Source organism: Trematomus bernacchii, unplaced genomic scaffold (genome assembly GCF_902827165.1).
Source record: "Trematomus bernacchii unplaced genomic scaffold, fTreBer1.1, whole genome shotgun sequence".
NCBI lineage: Eukaryota > Metazoa > Chordata > Actinopteri > Perciformes > Nototheniidae > Trematomus > Trematomus bernacchii.
This window is the reverse complement of record NW_022987739.1, coordinates 2,744,923-2,766,878: the sequence shown is the minus strand read 5'-3', so window position 1 is coordinate 2,766,878 and position 21,956 is coordinate 2,744,923. Positions and strand designations below refer to the sequence as shown.

Genomic DNA, 21,956 nt, shown 5'->3' with positions numbered 1-21,956 from the left:
GGACAAACTGTTTCAAAAGTGTCCAAGTGATCAGAGTGATCATAATTATTTTTACATTGGCTTTGTTAATCATTATTACCTGACGTGGCATTGATAACATACTTTTTTTTTTTTTAAAGATCAAACCAATATAATAGTCATGGTGGGGAATGTATTCAGATCACAAAAGAAAGTGGCGCAGAAAAAAATATATGAAAGTCCAAGTATCTACAGTAGACTACAGTTTCAAAGGAACCAACACACTGTTAGAAAACAACACGATACAGTATAGGAGATATGAGACAGGTCTAAGCAAAGTGTAACTGTTTTCTTGATCATAAACTGCATGTGGGTGGGTTCAAGCCGTGCACTTAGATTGCCCTTTATAACTTCCTCCTTCAGGCTGTTTTGCGCTGCTCTCTGACAAACACACTGCACACCGTAGAGGAAGGAGGATCTGAGGTTTTCTTAGAGGGATTAAACAGTGAGTTTTAGTAAAGTGTGACATCTCAACTTCTGGTTTCATGGTACCGGACCTTGTAAACAAATATTTGAAGGTAAGAGTAAAGGGTTGTTACTCTCATTGTGCTTTTACTGTTATTATTCAATACTGGTCTTAGAAATTAAATTAAACAGTGAAAGCAATCGTTAAAATGCTTGTTATTTACTTTTAGCCTTAATTTAGTTTGAGTTATTCCTATTTTCCAATAGAGTGGCGAAGTCCCTCCCCTTCCGGTGGACCTCCATGGGACCTTATTTCGGAAAAATTATGTATTGAAGTCAATGGAGAGAGAAAGATTATCTTTCGATCCCGTTTGAATTGTGCCACGAATTACACATATGATGTTTGTCAATTTAAAAGATAATTTTGCAAGTCAAAAAAAAAATAATGTGTGCCCAACCTTTTTTGAACCGAGAGCTACTTTTAAAGTTACCAGTCTGCCGAGATCTACCAGTCCAAATAGAGAGGCGTAGCCATTACTGACAGCCTACTACCAGGTAAATACACACTTCTACTTGTATAAAACTGACCTTTGTACGATTAATACTTCATAAAATACTGCAGATCCTTTATCTTACCTCTTTCTAATCTACACACATAAAAGTATTTAACTGAAGTTACACAACAGTGTTGTTGATACAGAGTTGGAGTTTATTCACACGTCACAAACTACAGTGGGTAATGTTTTCAAGAAACATTGAACAGTGCTGCCACATATGACACAGGGAAAAAAGAAAAGACTCTGAACCCTTTCTTTGCCATTATATAAAAATAGTGTTGCTACAAAAGTATAAATTAGTTTTACTAATAAGACAACTCAGATCTGAAGCTACACAGGAATCTGCTGCCAAAGTGCAATAAAAAAGACAAAATTAATAGAATCAAACCCTTTTTTTGTTGCATTTTAGTAGAGTATAAAAAGAAATGCCTTTAAAATAGGATGCAAGCAACACTAGTTTCTTAACCTGAATTGATAATAGACTATAATCAATTTAAACAGAACAGATCTTAAAGTTTGCATTCTTATACCATTTTGTACAATAATTATAATGAATAAGTTCAAACAAACTAAAACTTACAGCTGATTAATAACGGTATCTAACTTGAGTTTTTATTATATCAAAAACCTGTTGAAATGCTACTGTTATTTGTACTGTCCCCAAAAAGCGCGTCGGCAGCCTCCAGGAATGCTTCTTTCACAACTTCGCCGTCTTTGAAAGACTTCATGTGTTTCGCAAGAACGTGACTGACACGATAAGATGCTATGGTAGTAGAGATGGGCGAGTCCTGATTCATCCGGATCATTAACCCGGATCCTAGAAATGAGCTGGTCATGACGAGTCTCCCCTCTCCATTAACCCGAGTCCTTGAGTCCCACACTTGGTGTGACGTACAAATTAAAACTATAAATTGCGTCACTCGCTACTCTCTTTATAACATGTAAAATCACATTACAACGTACCCCAAGTCCATCTACCTACCCTTTAGCAAGTATACAGGATAGCTGCCAGAAGTGATCGTTTGGCTCAGGGGAGGGGACGCGGATCAGTGAAACTTCCTGCAGACTCGTGGGGACTCAGAGGAGCCGACGGCTCCAACAGCAGACTCGCAGATTCGCAAATCCTGACTCGCTGCAACACACAGCGGATCAGACTCGTGTGGACTCGGAGCCGTAACCATATAACAGCAGATCCAGAGATCCAGCAGACTCGTCGTCATGCACGAGTCCACACAGCAGACTCGGATTCGCAGATTCGCAGATTCGCAAATCCTGACTCGCTGCAACACACAGCGGATCAGACTCGTGCGGACTCGGAGCCGTAACCATATAGCAGCAGATCCAGAGATCCAGCAGACTCGTCGTCATGCACGAGTCCACAGCAGACTCGGATTCGCAAATCCTGACTCACTGTGTGTGCAACACACAGCAGAGCAGACTCGTGCGGACTCGGAGCCGTATATAGCAGCAGATCCAGAGATCCAGCAGACTCGTCCTCATGCACGAGTCAACAGCAGACTCAAAATAACCCTTTTTTTTGTGATCAACATTTTTTATTAAAGCAAAATACACTGTGTAGCGGAGGTTAATTATAACGTCAGTTTAATAGATAGATAGATAGATAGATAGTACTTTATTGATCCCAAATTGGGAAATTGTTGTTGTTACAGCAGCATAAAAGGCATTTTACAATAAAACAAAACTACAAAATATACAAGAATAGAAATAAAAATAAAATATAAAATATACATGTCGAAATATAAAATATACATGCAGATATTATATATATATATATATATACAAATATATATATATATTCAAAATATATGGAATAATAATATGCTCGTGAAATGCAACAACTTTTCGGTTTCACCAATAGGATTTCTACGGTCTTGGTCATGCTGACTCATATGACTCAAATGACTCGTATGATCCGGATCTCTTCAATGACTGACTCAGAAGACCCTGAGTCCGTAAAATGATCCGGATTTGCCATCTCTATATGGTAGCAGCCTTGCTCTTGTTGTTGGGCCTGGTGAAAATGGACTGCTGTGCATTTAGCTGTCCTTTCAGGTCCCTCACCTTTTGGGAGCGTAGGGCAGAATTAGGAGGGAATTCCGTCTCGTAGCGTTTGTGCACTGTTTTGAAATGCCGCTCCTAAATTACCCTTCTTCGATAAAGCCACGCTCGCATTGCAGATGAGAGACAGATGGACTTTGAATTGGAATAGATACAAAAATAATCATCCTCCCACTCGGAGTGAAAATTATATATTTGGGGCTCTTTTGCTTCTGCCATAATTCTGGCCTTGTGTGTGCGGACTGCACAGCAAAACTAGTGCCCACTGACTACCAGCCACGCCCCGATACATGGGGTCACGCCAATCACAAAGCTTTGATGCGTTCAAGTGCATTATTCTGGCACAGGAAGATTATGTTATAGGACATTAACGATAAAACAGAATATTGTTGTTCTATTTTTAGACACATCTTGCGATCGACTGAAACACAGAGGACTGTTTGTATGATGGGATCACAGACACGCTGCAAACGGTGTCCGCCAAAAGTCGAGTCCAGTGTCTATGTAGTGTCATTTTTATTTGTAGTTTGGGAAGATTGAAAATCGGTAGGGAGAGTCAGCTAAATCGGTAGGCGGTAGAAACATGTCAAAAGCGGTAGACTACCGCCCAAATCGGTAGGGTTGGCAGGTATGCATTTGTGCAGATAGCATGAAGTAGAGAAGATCGTCGATGCTAGCGTTAGCATTAGCATTTCTCCCCCGGGCTTAAATTGTGTATTATAGAATGATCACACCGGTGACAGTACTCTTCAAAGGGTTCACGAAATATGACTACTACTCTTACTGTTTAACATTTTGGGTTACTTAATGTTACTTCATGTTAAGGCTAATCAAAATGACAAGGCTGTAATGCTAACTAACGTGCTAGCTACTAGCTAGCTTGATCAAGCCACTCCTGGTCCTTTCATCAGACGGGAAGCGAAAGAACGAGCAAGACCCATTGCTGGTATAATAACAACCTGGTACTAAGCACACAGGCATCTTGTTAAAGTTATCTTATCTTAGCCAGCGCCATATAGATAGATTATATCTATATGGCGCTGATCTTAGCTATCTCTTAGTGGAGGAAAACAATTGTGACATCACTTACGCGACTCTGGGATTTGTAGTCTTTCTAGTTGCGTATTTTTCATAGTCTTATATTTCAACAGTTTTACGACAAACTGTGACTTTTTTGACATGGAAATGATTTTTTAAGATTGACAAACATCATATGTGTAATTCATGGCACAATTCAAACGGGATCGAAAGATAAGTTTTCTCTCTCCATTGACTTCAATACATTATTTTTCCGAAATAAGGTCCCATGGGGCGGAAGTAGATGGGCGTGACTTCGCCACTCTATACAGATTCCCACACACATTTCATATTACTAATTCCAGCAAACTGCATTTTTGGCTATCAGGTTAAAGAGATGAGTTAGTTTAAGGGTGTTTGAATGTATATTGGGTTAAAAGTATGGGTTTTGTAGCTCTGTTGTTGTCCTGTTTCAAAATAACAATCTATGTGTATACTTATGGTACCAATGCATCCAATGAATATTACATTTTTTTATATTTTTTGGTAGATTTCTAAATATTTCAGTAACATTAGTTATCATTTTACTGCTGTAGATGTTAAAGGTTGTTATATTTTAAACTCCTTTATATACTCTTTGGTAGTTTAATCTACAGAAGTGCATCGCATTCAATAAAATAATCCCATGTTTGTAGGGTCACTATCCTGTGAGAACCACATTTCTCTAAGAAGTCACATTTCCATGAGCTCAGAAAAACAGCCCTGTTTTCAACTTTGTGAAGGTGCAATTCCCAGCTGTTCCAACAAGCATTTTAAATCGTCTTTTTCTAGCTTTGGAAGTCTGCAAGTTTTTCTGGACACACAAATTAACTTTCTTCACTCTTCAGAAACATTCAAATTCACAATCACGAAATTTGGTAGTGCATTGTTTTCACCGAACAGGAAGGGGATGGACTTTAAATGTAACTGCTAAGCTACTAAAACTGTGAGACAACTGTAGTGCAGTAAAAAGAACAGCCGTTACCTCTGAGATGTAGTGAAGTGAAGTTGCATATAATAGAAGTACGTAAGCAAAAGTACAAATACTAAAGCACATGAGTAAATATTTACATTCCACCATTGATTCCCACTTTCTATGTGTTTACGAAAAAGGTTGATAAAGTCCTTTTGTTTTACAGATGTGGTTGTGGATTTTGATTAGCCTTGAGATCATCACAAAGGTGCATGGGTATTCAAATGGTAAATTCCCAGAGTCGTGTGTCTCTATGTTACCTGAGCATAGAGATAGAAACGGGATACCGTATGAACCCCAGAGAACTGAACCACCCTTTGAGATCACACACGATCTCGCCTCACGTGGACAACCTATCACAGGTACAGAGAATATTTCCCTGAAGCTTGTTAATCACTATTAATCTTTGTTGCAGTGGTCATCCACTTACTACTGTGTTCTTTTTCTGTTCCTCCCCTTCTCTTTGATAAATCTTCAAACCTTTTTCCAAGTTTATCTCAAGAGCAAGCAATCCAATAAGTTCACAGGATTCATGTTGGAGGCTCGAATAACGGGCACGGAGAACGTAGTTGGGAAATTCATCGTGCTTGATTCTCAGGAAACTCGACTCCTGTCGTGCAATGGTTTACCGGTAAGACACCATCATTATCTCCAATCCTATTTCATTAACACTTTTAAATTAACCCTATAAAGCTACTTCTGGATGCTTTACTCTTCTCCTCTCGCCTCAGGACAACGCTGTTAGTCAAAGATTCAGTTCAGAAAAGAGTGTGTTTGCAGTAAACTGGATGGCGCCGGCACAAGGAGAAAACTTGGAATACACTTTTAGGTATTTGCACACTTTGACTGTCCTTCATGATTCAATATTAGGCCTTCCACATGGAGCACAATGATTGATATTTATATCTTTGCATCCCTGATATGTTGCAGAGCCACATTTCTTCAGTATTTTGACACTTTCTGGGAACGAGTGGATTTAAATGTCAAGTTCCTGTAACCGCACCATCACCAACAACAACTTCTACGCCATCTACTACTGTACAACACCAATTACAACAACTCCAATTACTACAAGTATGACAACGCCAATTACTACAAGTACGCTGTAAAATATTATCATGATTTTACAATATTTAGCTGTAATATTTTACAATACATTTCTGTTTTACCACTTTACAGTCTTTACCTGTAATGTTCTCAATATAATACTGTAATTTTGAATTTCACAGTGAAATCAATGCAGGCACAGTTAATTACTGTGAATGTACAGGATAAATTATTACCAGGATGTCACAACATGTTACTGTATTATTTCATAGTAAAATACTGTATTCAGACCATCCTCTGTGATAACATAACAAATTAAGTGATTTTCTTGCTTTTATCGCTCTTGCTTGGCTTTAAATACTAATTTCTTTCTTTGGTGCAGGTTTTACTTAAATTGAAAGGGGCACAGCTGCATGTACCTTAAAATAAATGTTTTCAGGTGCTTCCTGGGCATTAATCCTGAGACGGGCTGGAAAGCCAAAAAGAGGCATGGCAATTTAAACCCCCATGTCAGCACATTCTTCAGAAAAATTGTTGACTTTGAGTGGATGTCTGTGTAGACATGTGTTACGTGCTGCCCTCCTTGTTTTCTTTTCTGTCTCCCTGCTGCGCTGGTGCACCTGGTCTGCCCCTGGCTCCGCCTCTGCCCAGGTGCACCTGGTCTGCCCCTGGCTCCGCCTCTGCCCAGGTGCACCTGGTCTGCCCCTGGCTCCGCCTCTGCCCAGGTGCACCTGGTCTGCCCCAGGCTCCGCCTCTGCCCAGGTGTTCCTAATTCCACTCAGCCGTGTATATATAAAGAGAAGCTGGAGGAGAAGGATGTCTCGCCTATCCTAACGCCGGGAGACACTCTCCATACCTCTTTGCCATTTTGAGCTGTAAGCCATATTTTTGCAGATGTGTTTATGTTTAGCCTGGAGGACCTGGTAGTCCAGTTTTCGCGGCTTTATTTTGTTTCCCATAGGGTTTATAATTGATTTCTGGTTGCGGGGGGGGGGAGCTCTGGGTCCTACGGTCCGTGGTGTGGCTGGCTCGGGTTCCCTCCTTCTGTTTGTTCCTTTTGGCCAGTCCTCCAGACCTATTTTTGTTTCCCGTTTCGCTTGTGTGAGCAAACGGCTGATTATCAATAAATGCTCATTACCAAGTACTGGTTTTTGCGTGTATTCTTTCATGTTGCGGGTCTCAGCACGAGCCACTACCGCGGTGTAGAGGTTGGGGCCGTAACAACATGTCCAAGACACTGTGAAATGTACTTTGCACTTCAATGGAGTAATAAAAAGTTTAAATGGGCATTTTCTTTTTCTTTGTTTTTCTTTGTTGATTGAGCTGATTGAATTGTGTAGTTATGGTAAAATCCCAGTTAACTAGTCAAATTTACAATATATTATCGTATTATTTACATGTTTATATTTACAGTAAATTACTGGCTACTGTGTTGCATTACTTCTACAGTAAAAGTGTGAAAATACAGGTAATTACTGTAATTTATGTACAGCAAGGTACCATAATACCACAGCTCTGTACTTCTCCATCACAGTAATTCCATGGGCATGGCAACTGTAAAGTCACAGTATTTAGCTGTACTTTTATTCTAAATTACTGTGAAATGTTTACAGTCAATTACTGTGAAATATTTACAGTAAATTACTGTGAAATCCATGCAACTAGTAGCCAGTAATTTACTGTAATTTTACAGCCAAACATTTTACAGTGTACTACAACACCAATTACAACAACTACTACAAGTACTACAACGCCAATTGCTACAAAGCCAACATCAGGTTCTACGATGCCAAGTTCTACAAGTACAAATGAACCCGATACAACAGAGCCGAGTACTGCAAAACCAAGCAGGACCACTCAAGAAGTCTCCTTAAATGTAACTAAATTACAGGTAAGCATGGACACAGAAGGACGATTGAGTTTTTTTTATTGTGTGGAAATCTATTAATTAATAAATGAATATCAATATCTGCATTTACACAGCTCCACACCTTTCTTGTTTTTTCTTCAGGAACCGGCTACTGTATTGATGATTGCTGACAGTGTTTTGGTGGCCGTCAAAATGGTATGATTGTTATTAATTTATGCCACCCGGTAAAAAAAATTATAGCAGAAGATGAATTCCTGTCTCATTGCATCTCTCCACAGGAACTGCCTTTGTTAATAACTCTTCTCATCAACGGACCCCGTTTGCATCATCTAAATAAGGTATCCTGTGAGTTTTAGGGCTTGTGTTGTTTTCTGTGACTCTTTTGTGCATCGGTAGGTAGGTCATTTGGATCTAATGCTTAAATTAGCAATTTAAACTATATAGAGAGGTAACTACAGAATGTTATTACATTTAACGATTTTTGGAGAAAAAAAAAAAACTGGGGTTTCGTTGTATTGTACAGATTTTATGTCGTTTTTGGTCATATGTATTTTCTGTTTATTGTTTTCTGCATTTATTTGTATTCACTTTTAGGTATGTCCTTTAAAAAATGTAATTGAATTTAAAAGCCCATATACTGAGACAAGCATTACAAATCAGAATAGGCTTTAAATATTATGGAGAAATTGCCTCAGCAAGTTTCCCTTACTGTATGTATCTGTGCCTTTAAAAATAAACCCTAAGTGAATACTATTAATTAATTACAATAATTTAAAGTTAATTTTAATTCTTTTGTAGGTGAAGATATTAAGCCGTGTGCTTTGTGCAGCCGTGGAGATACCTGCCTTGGTCTTGTTTTCTTTGGCTGATCCCATTAACGTGAGAAATAGTTCATGATTTAAACAATTCTCCATATCTACATCCACATTTAAACTGTATAGGTACTATTTAATGTGTGTGCGATCTGTCTGCATGTTTAGGTCCTTTTCATTGCTCTAGTGTGTGTTGCAATAGCCTTTAATTTCATGTAGCTGTTTATCGTCTGTCTGCTAATTGAACCCAGTCATGAACTGTAAGTCCAACTTCCTCTTGACTTCTTCTGCATGAATATTTGACTTTACCCTTTCATCAACACTTTTATGCACAGCTGTTTGTGTTTGGCTTTTGTTCGGTTCCAGAAAGGAGATCAGTGAGCTTACCATCAAAGTGTGTTCTGTCATCCACTGGAGTTTTACAAGTAAGAATATTTATCAAATCTTAACAGATACTGTAAACCTACTTTATTGCATTCATTTTCTGAGAATACTTTTGAAATGACTTTAAAGCAATAGTTTGACATTTTGGGAAATACGCTTATATGCATTCTTGCCAATTCACAGTTCTTGGAACATTTGGGTATTTTACTTAATCCAACAAATACCGCTAAAGTCTGTGTGTGGGCAGTGCATATCAGAATCAGAATCAGAATACCTTTATTAGTCCCACAGAGGGGAAATTTGCATTGTTACAGCAGGAAAGAGCCACAGACAGCTTAATGTTACATATGTTAAAAAAAAGTACTAAGTTATGATATAATACAAATATAATAAAAAAAATAAAAATAAAGAAAAAAATACTTTTCAAATTACAAATCCTGTAACAGTTCTTAGGATTTAGCAGCCAGGTATATATAACACGGTTATTAATGGCATATGTATATAATGTATGTATTGCACATATAGCACATATTGCACATAGTTTGATGGTATTTAACAGCAGCAAGTTACACAATTTACAAAATACAAAATGCAACAAACACAAACACACCTTGTAACGGTTCTAAGGATTTAGCAGCCAGGTATAAATTACACAGTTATTAACGGCATATATATATATTGCACATATAGCACATATTGCACATAGTTGATTGGTATTTAGCAGCAAGGGGTGATATAGTCTGTGTTGTGTGTGGGGGAGGGGGGGTCTACTAGGGGCTGTGCTGCTTGTATAGTCTGACCGCTGCAGGAAGGAAGGACCTTCCTCCGTGTGACAGCTGGGGTGCAGCAGCCTGTCACTGAAGGAGCTGTCCCCTGGGGGGCCCCGTACTGCTGATGATGGTGTCTGATTGACACTCCCTGGTCCTCACGTACTGTGGGCGGTTGGTGAGGTAGTCCAGGATCCAGGAGGTGAGGTGGTGATCCACCCCCGACAGCTGCAGCTTGTCCCCCAGGAGCGGGGGCTGGATGGTGTTGAAGGCACTGGAAAAATCAAAGAACATGATCCTCACAGTGCCCCCCCCCCAGGCTTCTCCAGGTGGGAGAGGGACCTCTCCCACCTGCAGCAGGTAGATGACGGCGTCATCCACCCCGATGGCAGGCTGGTAGGCGAACTGCAGCGGGTCCATTGATGGTCCCACAAGGGGCCGGAGGTGTCCAAGGACCAGCCTCTCCAGGGTCTTCATCAGCTGTGATGTCAGCGCCACCGGCCGGTAGCTAATTCCTTGGGGCGAGGGGTCTTTGGCACAGGTACCACACAGGACGTCTTCCACAGTTGTGGTACCCTGCCTTGCTTCAGGCTCAGGTTGAATAGAAGCTCCACAATCCCACACAGCTGATCCGCACATACTCGTCTTCACTTCAAGCATACATGAGCTGGACACTTGTTTTGTGCCTTTTTTGGACTGTTTGAGACAAATACAACAATCAAAGCAGATTAGCATAATTCTTTTCTATATCACAATACAAAATGACTCGTACATATCAAGTAAATATCCAAATGGCTAAAGCTAGCAGCTAGTTAGCATAGCCTAGCACAACTACCTAAAACAGGGAGAAACAGGTAGCATGTCTTGATCTGTTACAAAATTCTCCAACCAACACCCCTAAAACTTACAAATGTTCCTTTCATATCATACTTACTTAGTTTTAGACGTCCTAGTGTACCAGCTTTTGTCTGGTCTGGAGACTCAATTAAGCAAATGTTCCCAAAAAATCTTAAACTAATGCTTTAAGAGACTTGTTTATGATCCTGAGTTGCATAAACTCTTCAGACAGTTGCCTATGTGTTGTTCTGATTTACATTATCTTTTCTACACAACCGTCCTCATTTTTCTTGGTGTTTTGAAGTTTGACAACTGTGGAAAGGACTTAGACTCTTGGCTAGTGAAAGTGATGATCGCTTACACAGTGTGGATTCTCCTCTTTGTAATATGGGTATATGTAAGCAAAATAGGTAAATGACTAGTAGTATACAGTTAAAAATTATAATACCATGCATTAATACAGAATGGATTATTTTGAAGAAGAAAATATAATGTATGTCACTATTTTCTTTTACAGGAGAAAAAAAGGTGATTGTGATCGCTGTCCAAGAAATCCTCAGCGTTGGAAACTTGTGTTTTGCTTTTGCTGTCTCTTTTGGGATATTTTGGTGTTAGGAAAAGTAGGCGAGGGCATCAAGCTTTATTTGCATGTAATTCACATGTGTCCGTCCTGGGAGATGGATCCCTCTTCACTTGCCTTCTTGAAGTTTCCTCCCTTTTTCTTCAGATAATCAGGGTTATTTTCAGGGTAGTTTTTTGTTTTTGGAAGGGAGGGTCCATTTCCAGAATGCTGTACAAGGCAAGGCAACGAGGAACATTTGTAATTTGTAATATTGGGTTTGTAAATTGAATTTGATTGACTGACATTTGAAAGTTATTAATGAATTCATAAAAATGCCAATGAGACTTGGCCTGGGAAACGGAGACTCGCTGGTTCAAGTCCCGAAAAGGACTCAGTACCAATGTGGACTGATACCTGGAGAAGTGCCAGTTTGCCTCTTGGACACTGCTGAGGTGCCTTTGAGCAAAACAAGGAAGCATACACTGCTCCCCTGCACCTGAAAGTAGCTACCCAACAGAGATGGGGTCGTTACTCAAAAAAAGTAATATATTACATATTACTTTAAAAAAAAAAAAAAAGTAATACATTACTTTACTTCGTTACTGTCTACATAAAGTAACTCGTTACTTTACTCGTTACTCGTTTCTTTACATTACTTTTGCGTTACTCAGCAACAGCCTATAGCCTAAACTTAAAACGTAGGCCTACATGTGCACACATATAACAATTACTATTGCAATAAGGAAGACATAACACAAGTTAATAACGGTGAAAATTATAGTTGTTGCTGCTTGTTCGGAGTTGGCACTCACTCAACATCATCACTCTGGGTTCGGGGGTCTTTAGCTACTAGCTTCGTGTTAGCATGTTGCCTCTGCAGGTGCTTGGAGAGGTGTGATGTTGTTGTGTTTGCAGCGGTGCACCTTACCGTCACATTCCTGTCCTTTCTTCTGACAAATTTAAAATAATGGGCATACCTCCACCCCTCGAAAGTTATAGCTGTTGATTTCTCTGTCTCAGTCGGCAGCTCAACCCCTGTGACAGCTGCATGTGGACAAGTCGCGCAAATGTTACGAAAATATAAACGTGCGGCGGAAATCCCTGTCGTGACTTGAAATATTTAAAATGTTAAAAGTTAGACCTATCACATTTAGCAATCTTATCTACCCCTGGAACTAGCTAAACTAGTTATAAATGTTTATTATTTACTGTCGTGTCGGGTCACTCATTCACTGGATCAGCGAGCTGCATGAGACACAGACGGGCTGTCAGGAGAGGGAGAGAGGAAAAGAGAGGCTCCGTTTATTAAACCCGCCGTGTTATTATCCAAAGTTACTGTAAACTTCTGAATAATGTATTAACTACTAGTCTAGTCTGTCAAAGGGACAATCTAGTCATTTGTTCGTGCAATATTAGTAACTATAGTGTGATTACTGAATTTATACAAAATAACGCGTTTCACGCAATGTTAGTAACTGTGGTGTGATTACTGAATTTATAACAGTAACGCGTTACATTACTCCGTTACCGACAAATGTAATATTATTATTGCAGCCCAATGATTGTAATACTAGGATGGGTTTAGATTCTAATTTTCACTGTGTGTTGTGCATCTGTGACAGTAAAATATGTTTGTATACTGCTGCTGTGACCTAAAATAAATCTATTTATCTTTATCTAAATAAAAAAATACTCAAATGTTATCATGGTGTTGAATCTGGTCTCAAAATAAAGCCAGCAGGTTCAAAAAGCAAAAATTGTTTCAGCGCTTTCAGTTTCCAAGGTTAGGTTCAGGTTTACGCACGTTAAGGTAGATGGCTCACACAATAAGTAAACCTTGACCAAAACTTTTTTTCTCAATAAATGGACCTCTGCCACTTCAATCTGGACAAACTTTTTCAAAAGTGTCCAAGTGATCAGAGTGATCATAATTAGTTTTACATTGGCTTTGCTAAATCATTATTACTAGCTGTGGCATTGATAACATGTTTTGTTTTTTTTAAAGGAAAAAAAAAAAATCAAAACAATATAATAGTCATGGTGGGGAATGTATTCAGATCATTTACTTCAGTAAAAGTACTAATACTACAAATACGACTGTACATGTTACTGGCCTCAGGCCTAGGGGTAGGCTACCTGGGCCAGCAGCAGACTCTACCTCTGTATATGACAAACACACGAGGCAGAAATGTTAGCTGTTTGTAGCTCAACTGCAGGATTGAATCTTCTTATTTGGAAACAATCCACAACAAAAGCATTTATCTATGCTCATTTCTATGAGGCAACAACATTAGAGAATAATGAGGCAACAGCATTTATCATAATGATGACATCATGGTAAAAAAATACAACAGAAATGTACAATAAATCGTCACACTCAGAACTCACTGTGTCCTCACACTCAAATTCCAATACAATACACACACACTTCAAAGAAACATATATAACCTATATGCATAAACACAATATACCTCTCATAGTAAAATGTACATCATACACCAAGCAACACGTGTCTACGTAGTACTGTTTCACCTTCACCTTAGCGTTAGCTCCGCTAGCCGCTAGCCGCTAGCGTCACATTGCACATAACTATACATAACTGCCTAAACACACTCACAACACTTATACCCCTTATACTGGGACACTATGGTGTCATTTGAAGGACTTAGAACCCACCTGTATATGACAAACACACAAGGCAGAAATGTTAGCTGTTTGTAGCTCAACTGCAGGTTTCTGCCCTTGCAGGGTTCTAGATCCTCCCGAGTGGTATCACCCTCTAGTGATCAGTCCGCCACACAGTTCCAATGTAATACATTTTAATGACTTCTAAGAGATATCAACAATAAAAAATATGGGGGTGACACTTTTTTAACTTAACTTATTTGTTTAACAATGAACTGGTTTAACCCTTTACATACACAGTAAAAATACTCCAGAAGTACAAAGAAAGTGGCACAGAAAAAATATATGAAAGTCCAAGTATTTACAATAGACTACAGTTTCAAAGGAACCAACACACTGTTAGAAAACAACACGATACAGTATAAGAGATATGAGACAGGTCTAAGCAAAGTGGAACTGTTTTCTTGATCATAAACTGCATGTGGGTGGGTTCAAGCCGTGCACTTAGATTGCCCTTTATAACTTCCTCCTTCAGGCTGTTTTGCGCTGCTCTCTGACAAACACACTGCACACCGTAGAGGAAGGAGGATCTGAGGTTTTCTTAGAGGGATTAAACAGTGAGTTTTAGTAAAGTGTGACATCTCACCTTCTGGTTTCATGGTACCGGACCTTGTAAACAAATATTTGAAGGTAAGAGTAAAGGGTTGTTACTCTCATTGTGCTTTTACTGTTATTATTCAATACTGGTCTTAGAAATTAAATTAAACAGTGAAAGCAATCGTTAAAATGCTTGTTATTTACTTTTAGCCTTAATTTAGTTTGAGTTATTCCTATTTTCCAATACAGATTCCCACACACATTTCATATTACTAATTCCAGCAAACTGCATTTTTGGCTATCAGGTTAAAGAGATGAGTTAGTTTAAGGGTGTTTGAATGTATATTGGGTTAAAAGTATGGGTTTTGTAGCTCTGTTGTTGTCCTGTTTCAAAATAACAATGTATGTGTATACTTATGGTACCAATGCATCCAATGAATATTACATTTTTTTATATTTTTTGGTAGATTTCTAAATATTTCAGTAACATTAGTTATCATTTTACTGCTGTAGATGTTAAAGGTTGTTATATTTTAAACTCCTTTATATACTCTTTGGTAGTTTAATCTACAGAAGTGCATCGTATTCAATAAAATAATCCCATGTTTGTAGGGTCACTATCCTGTGAGAACCACATTTCTCTAAGAAGTCACTTTTCCATGAGCTCAGAAAAACAGCCCTGTTTTCAACTTTGTGAAGATGCAATTCCCAGCTGTTCCAACAAGCATTTTTAAATCGTCTTTTTCTAGCTTTGGAAGTTTGCAAGTTTTTCTGGACACACAAATTAACTTTCTTCACTCTTCAGATTGTCCGAAACATTCAAATTCACAATTATCAAATTTGGTAGTGCATTGTTTTCACCGAACAGGAAGGGGATGAACTTTAAATTGAACTGCTAAGCTACTAAAACTGTGAGACAACTGTAGTGCAGTAAAAAGAACAGCCGTTACCTCTGAGATGTAGTGAAGTGAAGTTGCATATAATAGAAGTACGTAAGCAAAAGTACAAATACTAAAGCACATGAGTAAATATTTACATTCCACCATTGATTCCCACTTTCTATGTGTTTACGAAAAAGGTTGATAAAGTCCTTTTGTTTTACAGATGTGGTTGTGGATTTTGATTAGCCTTGAGATCATCACAAAGGTGCATGGGTATTCAAATGGTAAATTCCCAGAGTCGTGTGTCTCTATGTTACCTGTGCATAGAGATAGAAACGGGATACCGTATGAACCCCAGAGAACTGAACCACCCTTTGAGATCACATACGATCGCGCCCCACGTGGACAACCTATCACAGGTACAGAGAATATTTTCCTGAAGCTTGTTAATCACTATTAATCTTTGTTGCAGTGGTCATCCACTTACTACTGTGTTCATTTTCTGTTCCTCCCCTTCTCTTTGATAAATCTTCAAACCTTTTTCCAAGTTTGTCTCAAGAGCAAGCAATCCAATAAGTTCACAGGATTCATGTTGGAGGCTCGAATAACGGGCACGGAGAACGTAGTTGGGAAATTCATCGTGCTTGATTCTCAGGAAACTCGACTCCTGTCGTGCAATGGTTTACCGGTAAGACACCATCATTATCTCCAATCCTATTTCATTAACACTTTTAAATGAACCCTATAAAGCTACTTCTGGATGCTTTACTCTTCTCCTCTCGCCTCAGGACAACGCTGTTAGTCAAAGATTCAGTTCAGAAAAGAGTGTGTTTGCAGTAAACTGGACGGCGCCGGAAGAAAACTTGGACTACACTTTTAGGTATTTGCACACTTTGACTGTCCTTCATGATTCAATATTAGGCCTTCCACATGGAGCACAATGATTGATATTTATATCTTTGCATCCCTGATATGTTGCAGAGCCACATTTCTTCAGTATTTTGACACTTTCTGGGAACGAGTGGATTTTGTGGTCAAGTTGCCCGCACCAACAACAACTTCTACTACATTGCCAATTGCACCAACTCCAACTACTACAAGTAATACAACGCCAATTACTACAACTCAAAATACTACAAGTACTACAACGCCAATTGCTACAACTCCAAATACTACAAGTACTACAACGCCAATTACTACAACTCAAATTACTACAAGTACTACAACGCCAATTGCTACAACTCCAAATACTACAAGTACTACAACGCCAATTACTACAACTCAAATTACTACAAGTACTACAACGCCAATTGCTACAACTCCAACTACTACAAGTACTACAACGCCAATTGCTACAACTCCAACTACTACAAGTACTACAACGCCAATTGCTACAACTCCAAATACTACAAGTACTACAACGCCAATTACTACAACTCCAACTACTACAATTACTACAACTCAAATTACTACAAGTACTACAACGCCAATTGCTACAAATGTAACTAAATTACAGGTAAGCATGGACACAGAAGGACGATTCGATTGAGCTTTTTTTTATTGTGTGGAAATCTATTAATTAATAAATGAATATCAATATCTGCATTTACACAGCTCCACACCTTTCTTGTTTTTTCTTCAGGAACCGGCTACTGTATTGATGATTGCTGACAGTGTTTTGGTGGCCGTCAAAACGGTATGATTGTTATTAATTTATGCCACCTGGTAAAAAAAATTATAGCAGAAGATGAATTCCTGTCTCATTGCATCTCTCCACAGGAACTGCCTTTGTTAATAACTCTTCTCATCAACGGACCCCGTTTGCATCATCTAAATAAGGTATCCTGTGAGTTTTAGGGCTTGTGTTGTTTTCTGTGACTCTTTTGTGCATCGGTAGGTAGGTCATTTGGATCTAGTGCTTAAATGAGCAATTTAAACTATATAGAGAGGTAACTACAGAATGTTATTACATTTGACGATTTTTGGAGGGGAAAAAAAACTGGGGTTTCGTTGTATTGTACAGATTTTATGTCGTTTTTGGTCATATGTATTTTCTGTTTATTGTTTTGTGCATTTATTTTTATTCACTTTTAGGTATGTCCTTTAAAAAATGTAATTGAATTTAAAAGCCCATATACTGAGACAAGCATTACAAATCAGAATAGGCTTTAAATATTATGGAGAAATTGGCTAAGCAAGTTTCCGTTATGTATCTGTGCCTTTAAAAATAAACCCTAAGTGAATACTATTAATTAATTACAATAATTGAAAGTTAATTTGAATTATTTTGTAGGTGAAGATATTAAGCCGTGTGCTTTGTGCAGCCGTGGAGATACCTGCCTTGGTCTTGTTTTCTTTGGCTGATCCCATTAACGTGAGACATAGTTCATGATTTACAACAATTCTACATATCTACATCCACATTTAAACTGTATAGGTACTATTTAATGTGTGTGCGATCTGTCTGCATGTTTAGGGCCTTTTCATTGCTCTAGTGTGTGTTGCAATAGACTTTAATTTCATGGAGCTGTTTATCGTCTGTCTCCGAATTGAACCCAGTCATGAACTGTAAGTCCAACTTCCTCTTGACTTCTTCTGCATGAATATTTGACTTTACCCTTTCATCAACACTTTTATGCACAGCTGTTTGTGTTTGTCTTTTGTTCGGTTCCAGAAAGGAGATCAGTGAGCTTACCATCAAAGTGTGTTCTGTCATCCACTGTATTTTTACAAGTAAGTGTATATTTACAAAATGTTAACAGATACTGTAAACCTACTTTACTGCATTCACTTACCTATCTGAGAACACTTTTTAAATGACTTTAAAGCAATAGTTTGACATTTTGGGAAATACGCTTATATGCATTCTTGCCAATTCACAGTTTGTGGAACATTTGGGTATTTTACTTAATCCAACAAATACCGCTAAAGTCTGTGTGTGGGCAGTGCATAATCTTCACTTCAAGCATACATGACCTGGACACTTGTTTTGTGCCTTTTTTGGACAGTTTGAGCCAAATACAACAATCAAAGGAGATTACCATAATTTGTTTTGTATATCACAGTACAAAATGACTCTCGTACATAGCCTATCCAGTAAATATCCTTAATGGCAAAAGCTAACAGCTAGTTAGCATAGCCTAGCACAACTACCTAAAACAGGGTGAAACAGGTAGCCTGTTTTGATCTAAATGTTACAAAATTCTCCAACCAACACCCCTAAAACTTACAAATGTTCCTTTCATATCATACTTACTCAGTTGTAGACGAGCTAGCAGGTGGACCATTGGACATGGCCAGCTAATGCTGAGTGTACCAGCTTTTGTCATGGTCTGGAGACTCAATTAAGCACAATTTCCCAAAAATATCTTAAAGGGCCCATGTCATGGCCGTTTCTACTGATCATAATTCCATTGTTGATGTCTACTAAAATAGATTTATACTGTGCAATTTTCCAAACTCACATTGGTTTCTCATACAGCATTTCTGTATAGTATGTGTATTCACCGGTATTCACTCTCTGTCCTAAACGGCTTGTTGGAGCTCCTGCCCCCACCTCCCTGTGAGCCCAGTGTGCTCCGATTGGTCAGCTCGGCCACTCTGTTCTGATTAGTCAACCACCAGAGAGGCTCCGCCCATGTCTAACACAGTGCTTTTTTTCGGCTCTGAGCGGAACATCAAAATGATATGTTATTGGAGCAAATAATTCAGGGAAGAAAGGCTACTAAGTATTTCCATCCAACTTTATTTTTAGAAATGTACAAAATGAACATGTGTAAATATACATACACTGTATATCATCCATTCCTCCCCTTATAGGCGTTTTCGGCATCTTGCTTATTGCAGCTTTGTAAGCTGGTGCTGGGGCTTTTTAGGACGAGGCATCAGAGTGGTCATCCCGTCATGTGTTGTCCGCCGGATACGCCAGGAGTTTCCTGATCTGGCTGGACGAAATCAAATGCAAATCACAAAATATTAGAGACACTTAGTTGTTTTAGGTTCGTTAGCTTGCCAGCTGGCATAAAAACAATGTTTTCCCTAGCATGTCTAGCTCTTGGTAGCCTTCTTGTTTAGCTCGGTAGCATACACGCTAGGAACGCCAACTATAATGTAATTAAGTTTCGCGACTTACCGTACGGTAAATCACCCGGAGTATACTGTCTATGAGTATTTTGTGTGTGAATGAAGACATTCTCCTGCTATGAGATACATGTAAGGCCATCTGCTGACATTGGAGTTGATATATGGAAACGCTAGCAACTTAGTTAGCCCAGTTAGCACTGTGTCAATGGCTTAGCAGTCCGAAAAACGTTTACCAATTTAAACAGTCGTGGTAGATACCTTGTTTGTTTTAAACATCATAAATACACAAACAACAATGCATACTTACAGGTTGTGTACCGAATCTCCCGCTGGTCCAAATAGAGTAGGAACAGCATCCTTCAGTGTCCTACGCTGTGCATATCCGGCAGGAATCGCTGCAATGTTTGCGAAGCTTTGGTCCATGAAATGCCGCGCACACAGTACAATACCAGCTCGAACATCTGAAGGAACAGTGTTAACAAGAAATGTCAACCACTGACTTCGTCGTAGTTCTGCCACGGTAAGGCATACATTGAAGATTTCCCCTCACAAGACAGGAAACAGACCCTCGTTGGCATGACTGGATACAGTTTTGAACTGAACCTGAGCTTCCAACAGTATATATGTTCGGCTGGCAGAGGGTGCGGCCATAGCTCTGGGCGTGGCTACTGGGTATCCCTACGTCACGATACCCAGGAAGAAAACATTGGAAAATGAGGAATCTCCAACGAGGCGTTTTGGGGAGGTCTTTTGTGTGTTAGAGTTTTACTCCCTACAGGGTGTACTTTGAGGGTTTTTGACTTATGATCCTTGCATAAACTCTTCAGACAGCTGCCTATGTGTTGTTCTGATTTACATTTTCTTTTCTCCACAGCCGCTACCATTTTTCTAGGTGTTTTGGAGTTTAACAACTGTGGAAAGGAAAGGGAGGACTCTTGGCCAGTGAAAGTGATGATGGCTTACACAGTGTGGATTCTCCTGTTTGTAATATGGGTATATATAAGCAGTATTCACAGAAAAACCATACTGGGTGGAAGCAAAATAGGTAAATGACTAGTTGTATACATTTAAAAAGATTATAATACCACGCATTAATACAGAATGGATTCTTTTGAAGAAGAAAATATAACGTATGTCACTATTTTCTTTTACAGGGAGTTCCAAAAACAGAAACGAAAGAAAAAAGGTCAGCGCCTGTCCACATCATGACAAAATACCATGTCTTAATAACTTTTCATTAACAATCGTACATTAATCATACATACAAATGCAACTTGATCAGGTATTTACCACTGTACCTCTACATTTCAGAAGAAGCTCAGTGCAGCAGCAGTGATTGTGATCGCTGTCCAAGTAATCCTCGGCGTTGGAAACTTGTGTTTTGCTTTTGCGGTCTCTTTTGGGATATTTTGGTGTTAGGAAAAGTAGCCCTGGGCATCAAGCTTTATTATGTAATTCACATGTGTCCGTCCTGGGAGATGGATCCCTCTTCACTTGCCTTCCTGAAGTTTTCTCCCTTTTTCTTCAGATAACCAGGGTTATTTTTAGGGTAGTTTTTTGTTTTTGGAAGGGAGGGTCCATTCCCAGAATGCTGTACAGAGTGCAAGGCAACGAGGAACATTTGTCATTTATAATATTGGGTTTGTAATTTGAATTTGATTGACTGACATTTGAAAGTTATTAATTATATTTCATAAAATATATAATAATTCATAAAAATGCCAATGAGACATGGCCTGGGAAATGGAGACTTGCTGGTTCAAGTCCCGAAAAGGACTCAGTACCAATTGTGGAGTGATGCCTGGAGAAGTGCCAGTTCGCCTCTTGGACACTGCTGAGGTGCCCTTGAGCAAAACAAGGAACCCTACACTGCTCCCCTGGCACCTTAAAGTAGCTGCCCAATGATTGTAATACTTGGATGGGTTAAATGCAGTCTAGAGTCACATTTTCACTGTGTGTTGTGCATGTGTTACAGTAAAATATGTTTGTATACTGACCTAAAATAAATCTATTTATCTTTTTCTAAATAAAAAAATACTCAAATGTTATCATGGTGTTGAATCTGGTCTCAAAATAAAGCCAGCATGTTCAAAAAGCAAAAATTGTTTCAGCGCTTTCATTTTCCAAGGTTAGTTTAATAAATTAGGCCCTGATATTTCTTATCAGAGATTAGACAGACAGCACGTTCAAACTTCAGATATTTACTTTTTTTTTGTAGTTATGTATCTCCTCGTACCAGGCAAGTCCTCTGAAGGGAGGTTTTACTGTGAGATCATCAGTAACTGTGTGGTATGTGCTTCTCTCATGATACAACTGATATAATCTGATGTACTGTATTACAGTAATAAACATAGATGGTATTAAATGATAACGAATGACTCACATTTTCCCTTGTGTTGAAGG

At 38.8% G+C, this 21,956-nt stretch overlaps 1 protein-coding gene and 1 long non-coding RNA gene across 4 annotated transcripts; both read left to right on the top strand.

Annotated features, from left to right (window-relative positions):
- The first annotated feature begins 375 nt into the window (after positions 1–375).
- On the top strand, positions 376–21,601 carry LOC117495199 (location of vulva defective 1-like). Of its 3 annotated transcripts, none has more exons than XM_034146339.1 (13): positions 376–536; positions 5,255–5,450; positions 5,580–5,719; positions 5,820–5,917; positions 16,452–16,986; positions 17,113–17,166; positions 17,250–17,309; positions 17,764–17,844; positions 17,947–18,038; positions 18,145–18,203; positions 20,428–20,598; positions 20,708–20,739; positions 20,868–21,601. In XM_034146339.1, exons 1-13 carry the CDS (start codon positions 504–506, stop codon positions 20,970–20,972), a joined length of 1,656 nt encoding a protein of 551 aa, XP_034002230.1. In that variant the 5' UTR covers positions 376–503; the 3' UTR covers positions 20,973–21,601. The 3 variants fall into 3 exon arrangements, with proteins under 3 accessions (XP_034002230.1, XP_034002229.1, XP_034002231.1); XM_034146338.1 differs by having other exon boundaries at positions 20,865–21,601; XM_034146340.1 differs by lacking the exons at positions 376–536; positions 5,255–5,450; positions 5,580–5,719; positions 5,820–5,917 and adding exons at positions 14,544–14,682; positions 15,694–15,889; positions 16,019–16,158; positions 16,259–16,350 and having other exon boundaries at positions 20,865–21,601.
- LOC117495233 lies at positions 8,144–8,885 on the top strand. The gene is made up of 3 exons (XR_004557167.1): positions 8,144–8,200; positions 8,284–8,343; positions 8,804–8,885. It is a non-coding gene; the product is annotated as an uncharacterized LOC117495233 (long non-coding RNA).
- Positions 21,602–21,956: the final 355 nt, after the last annotated feature.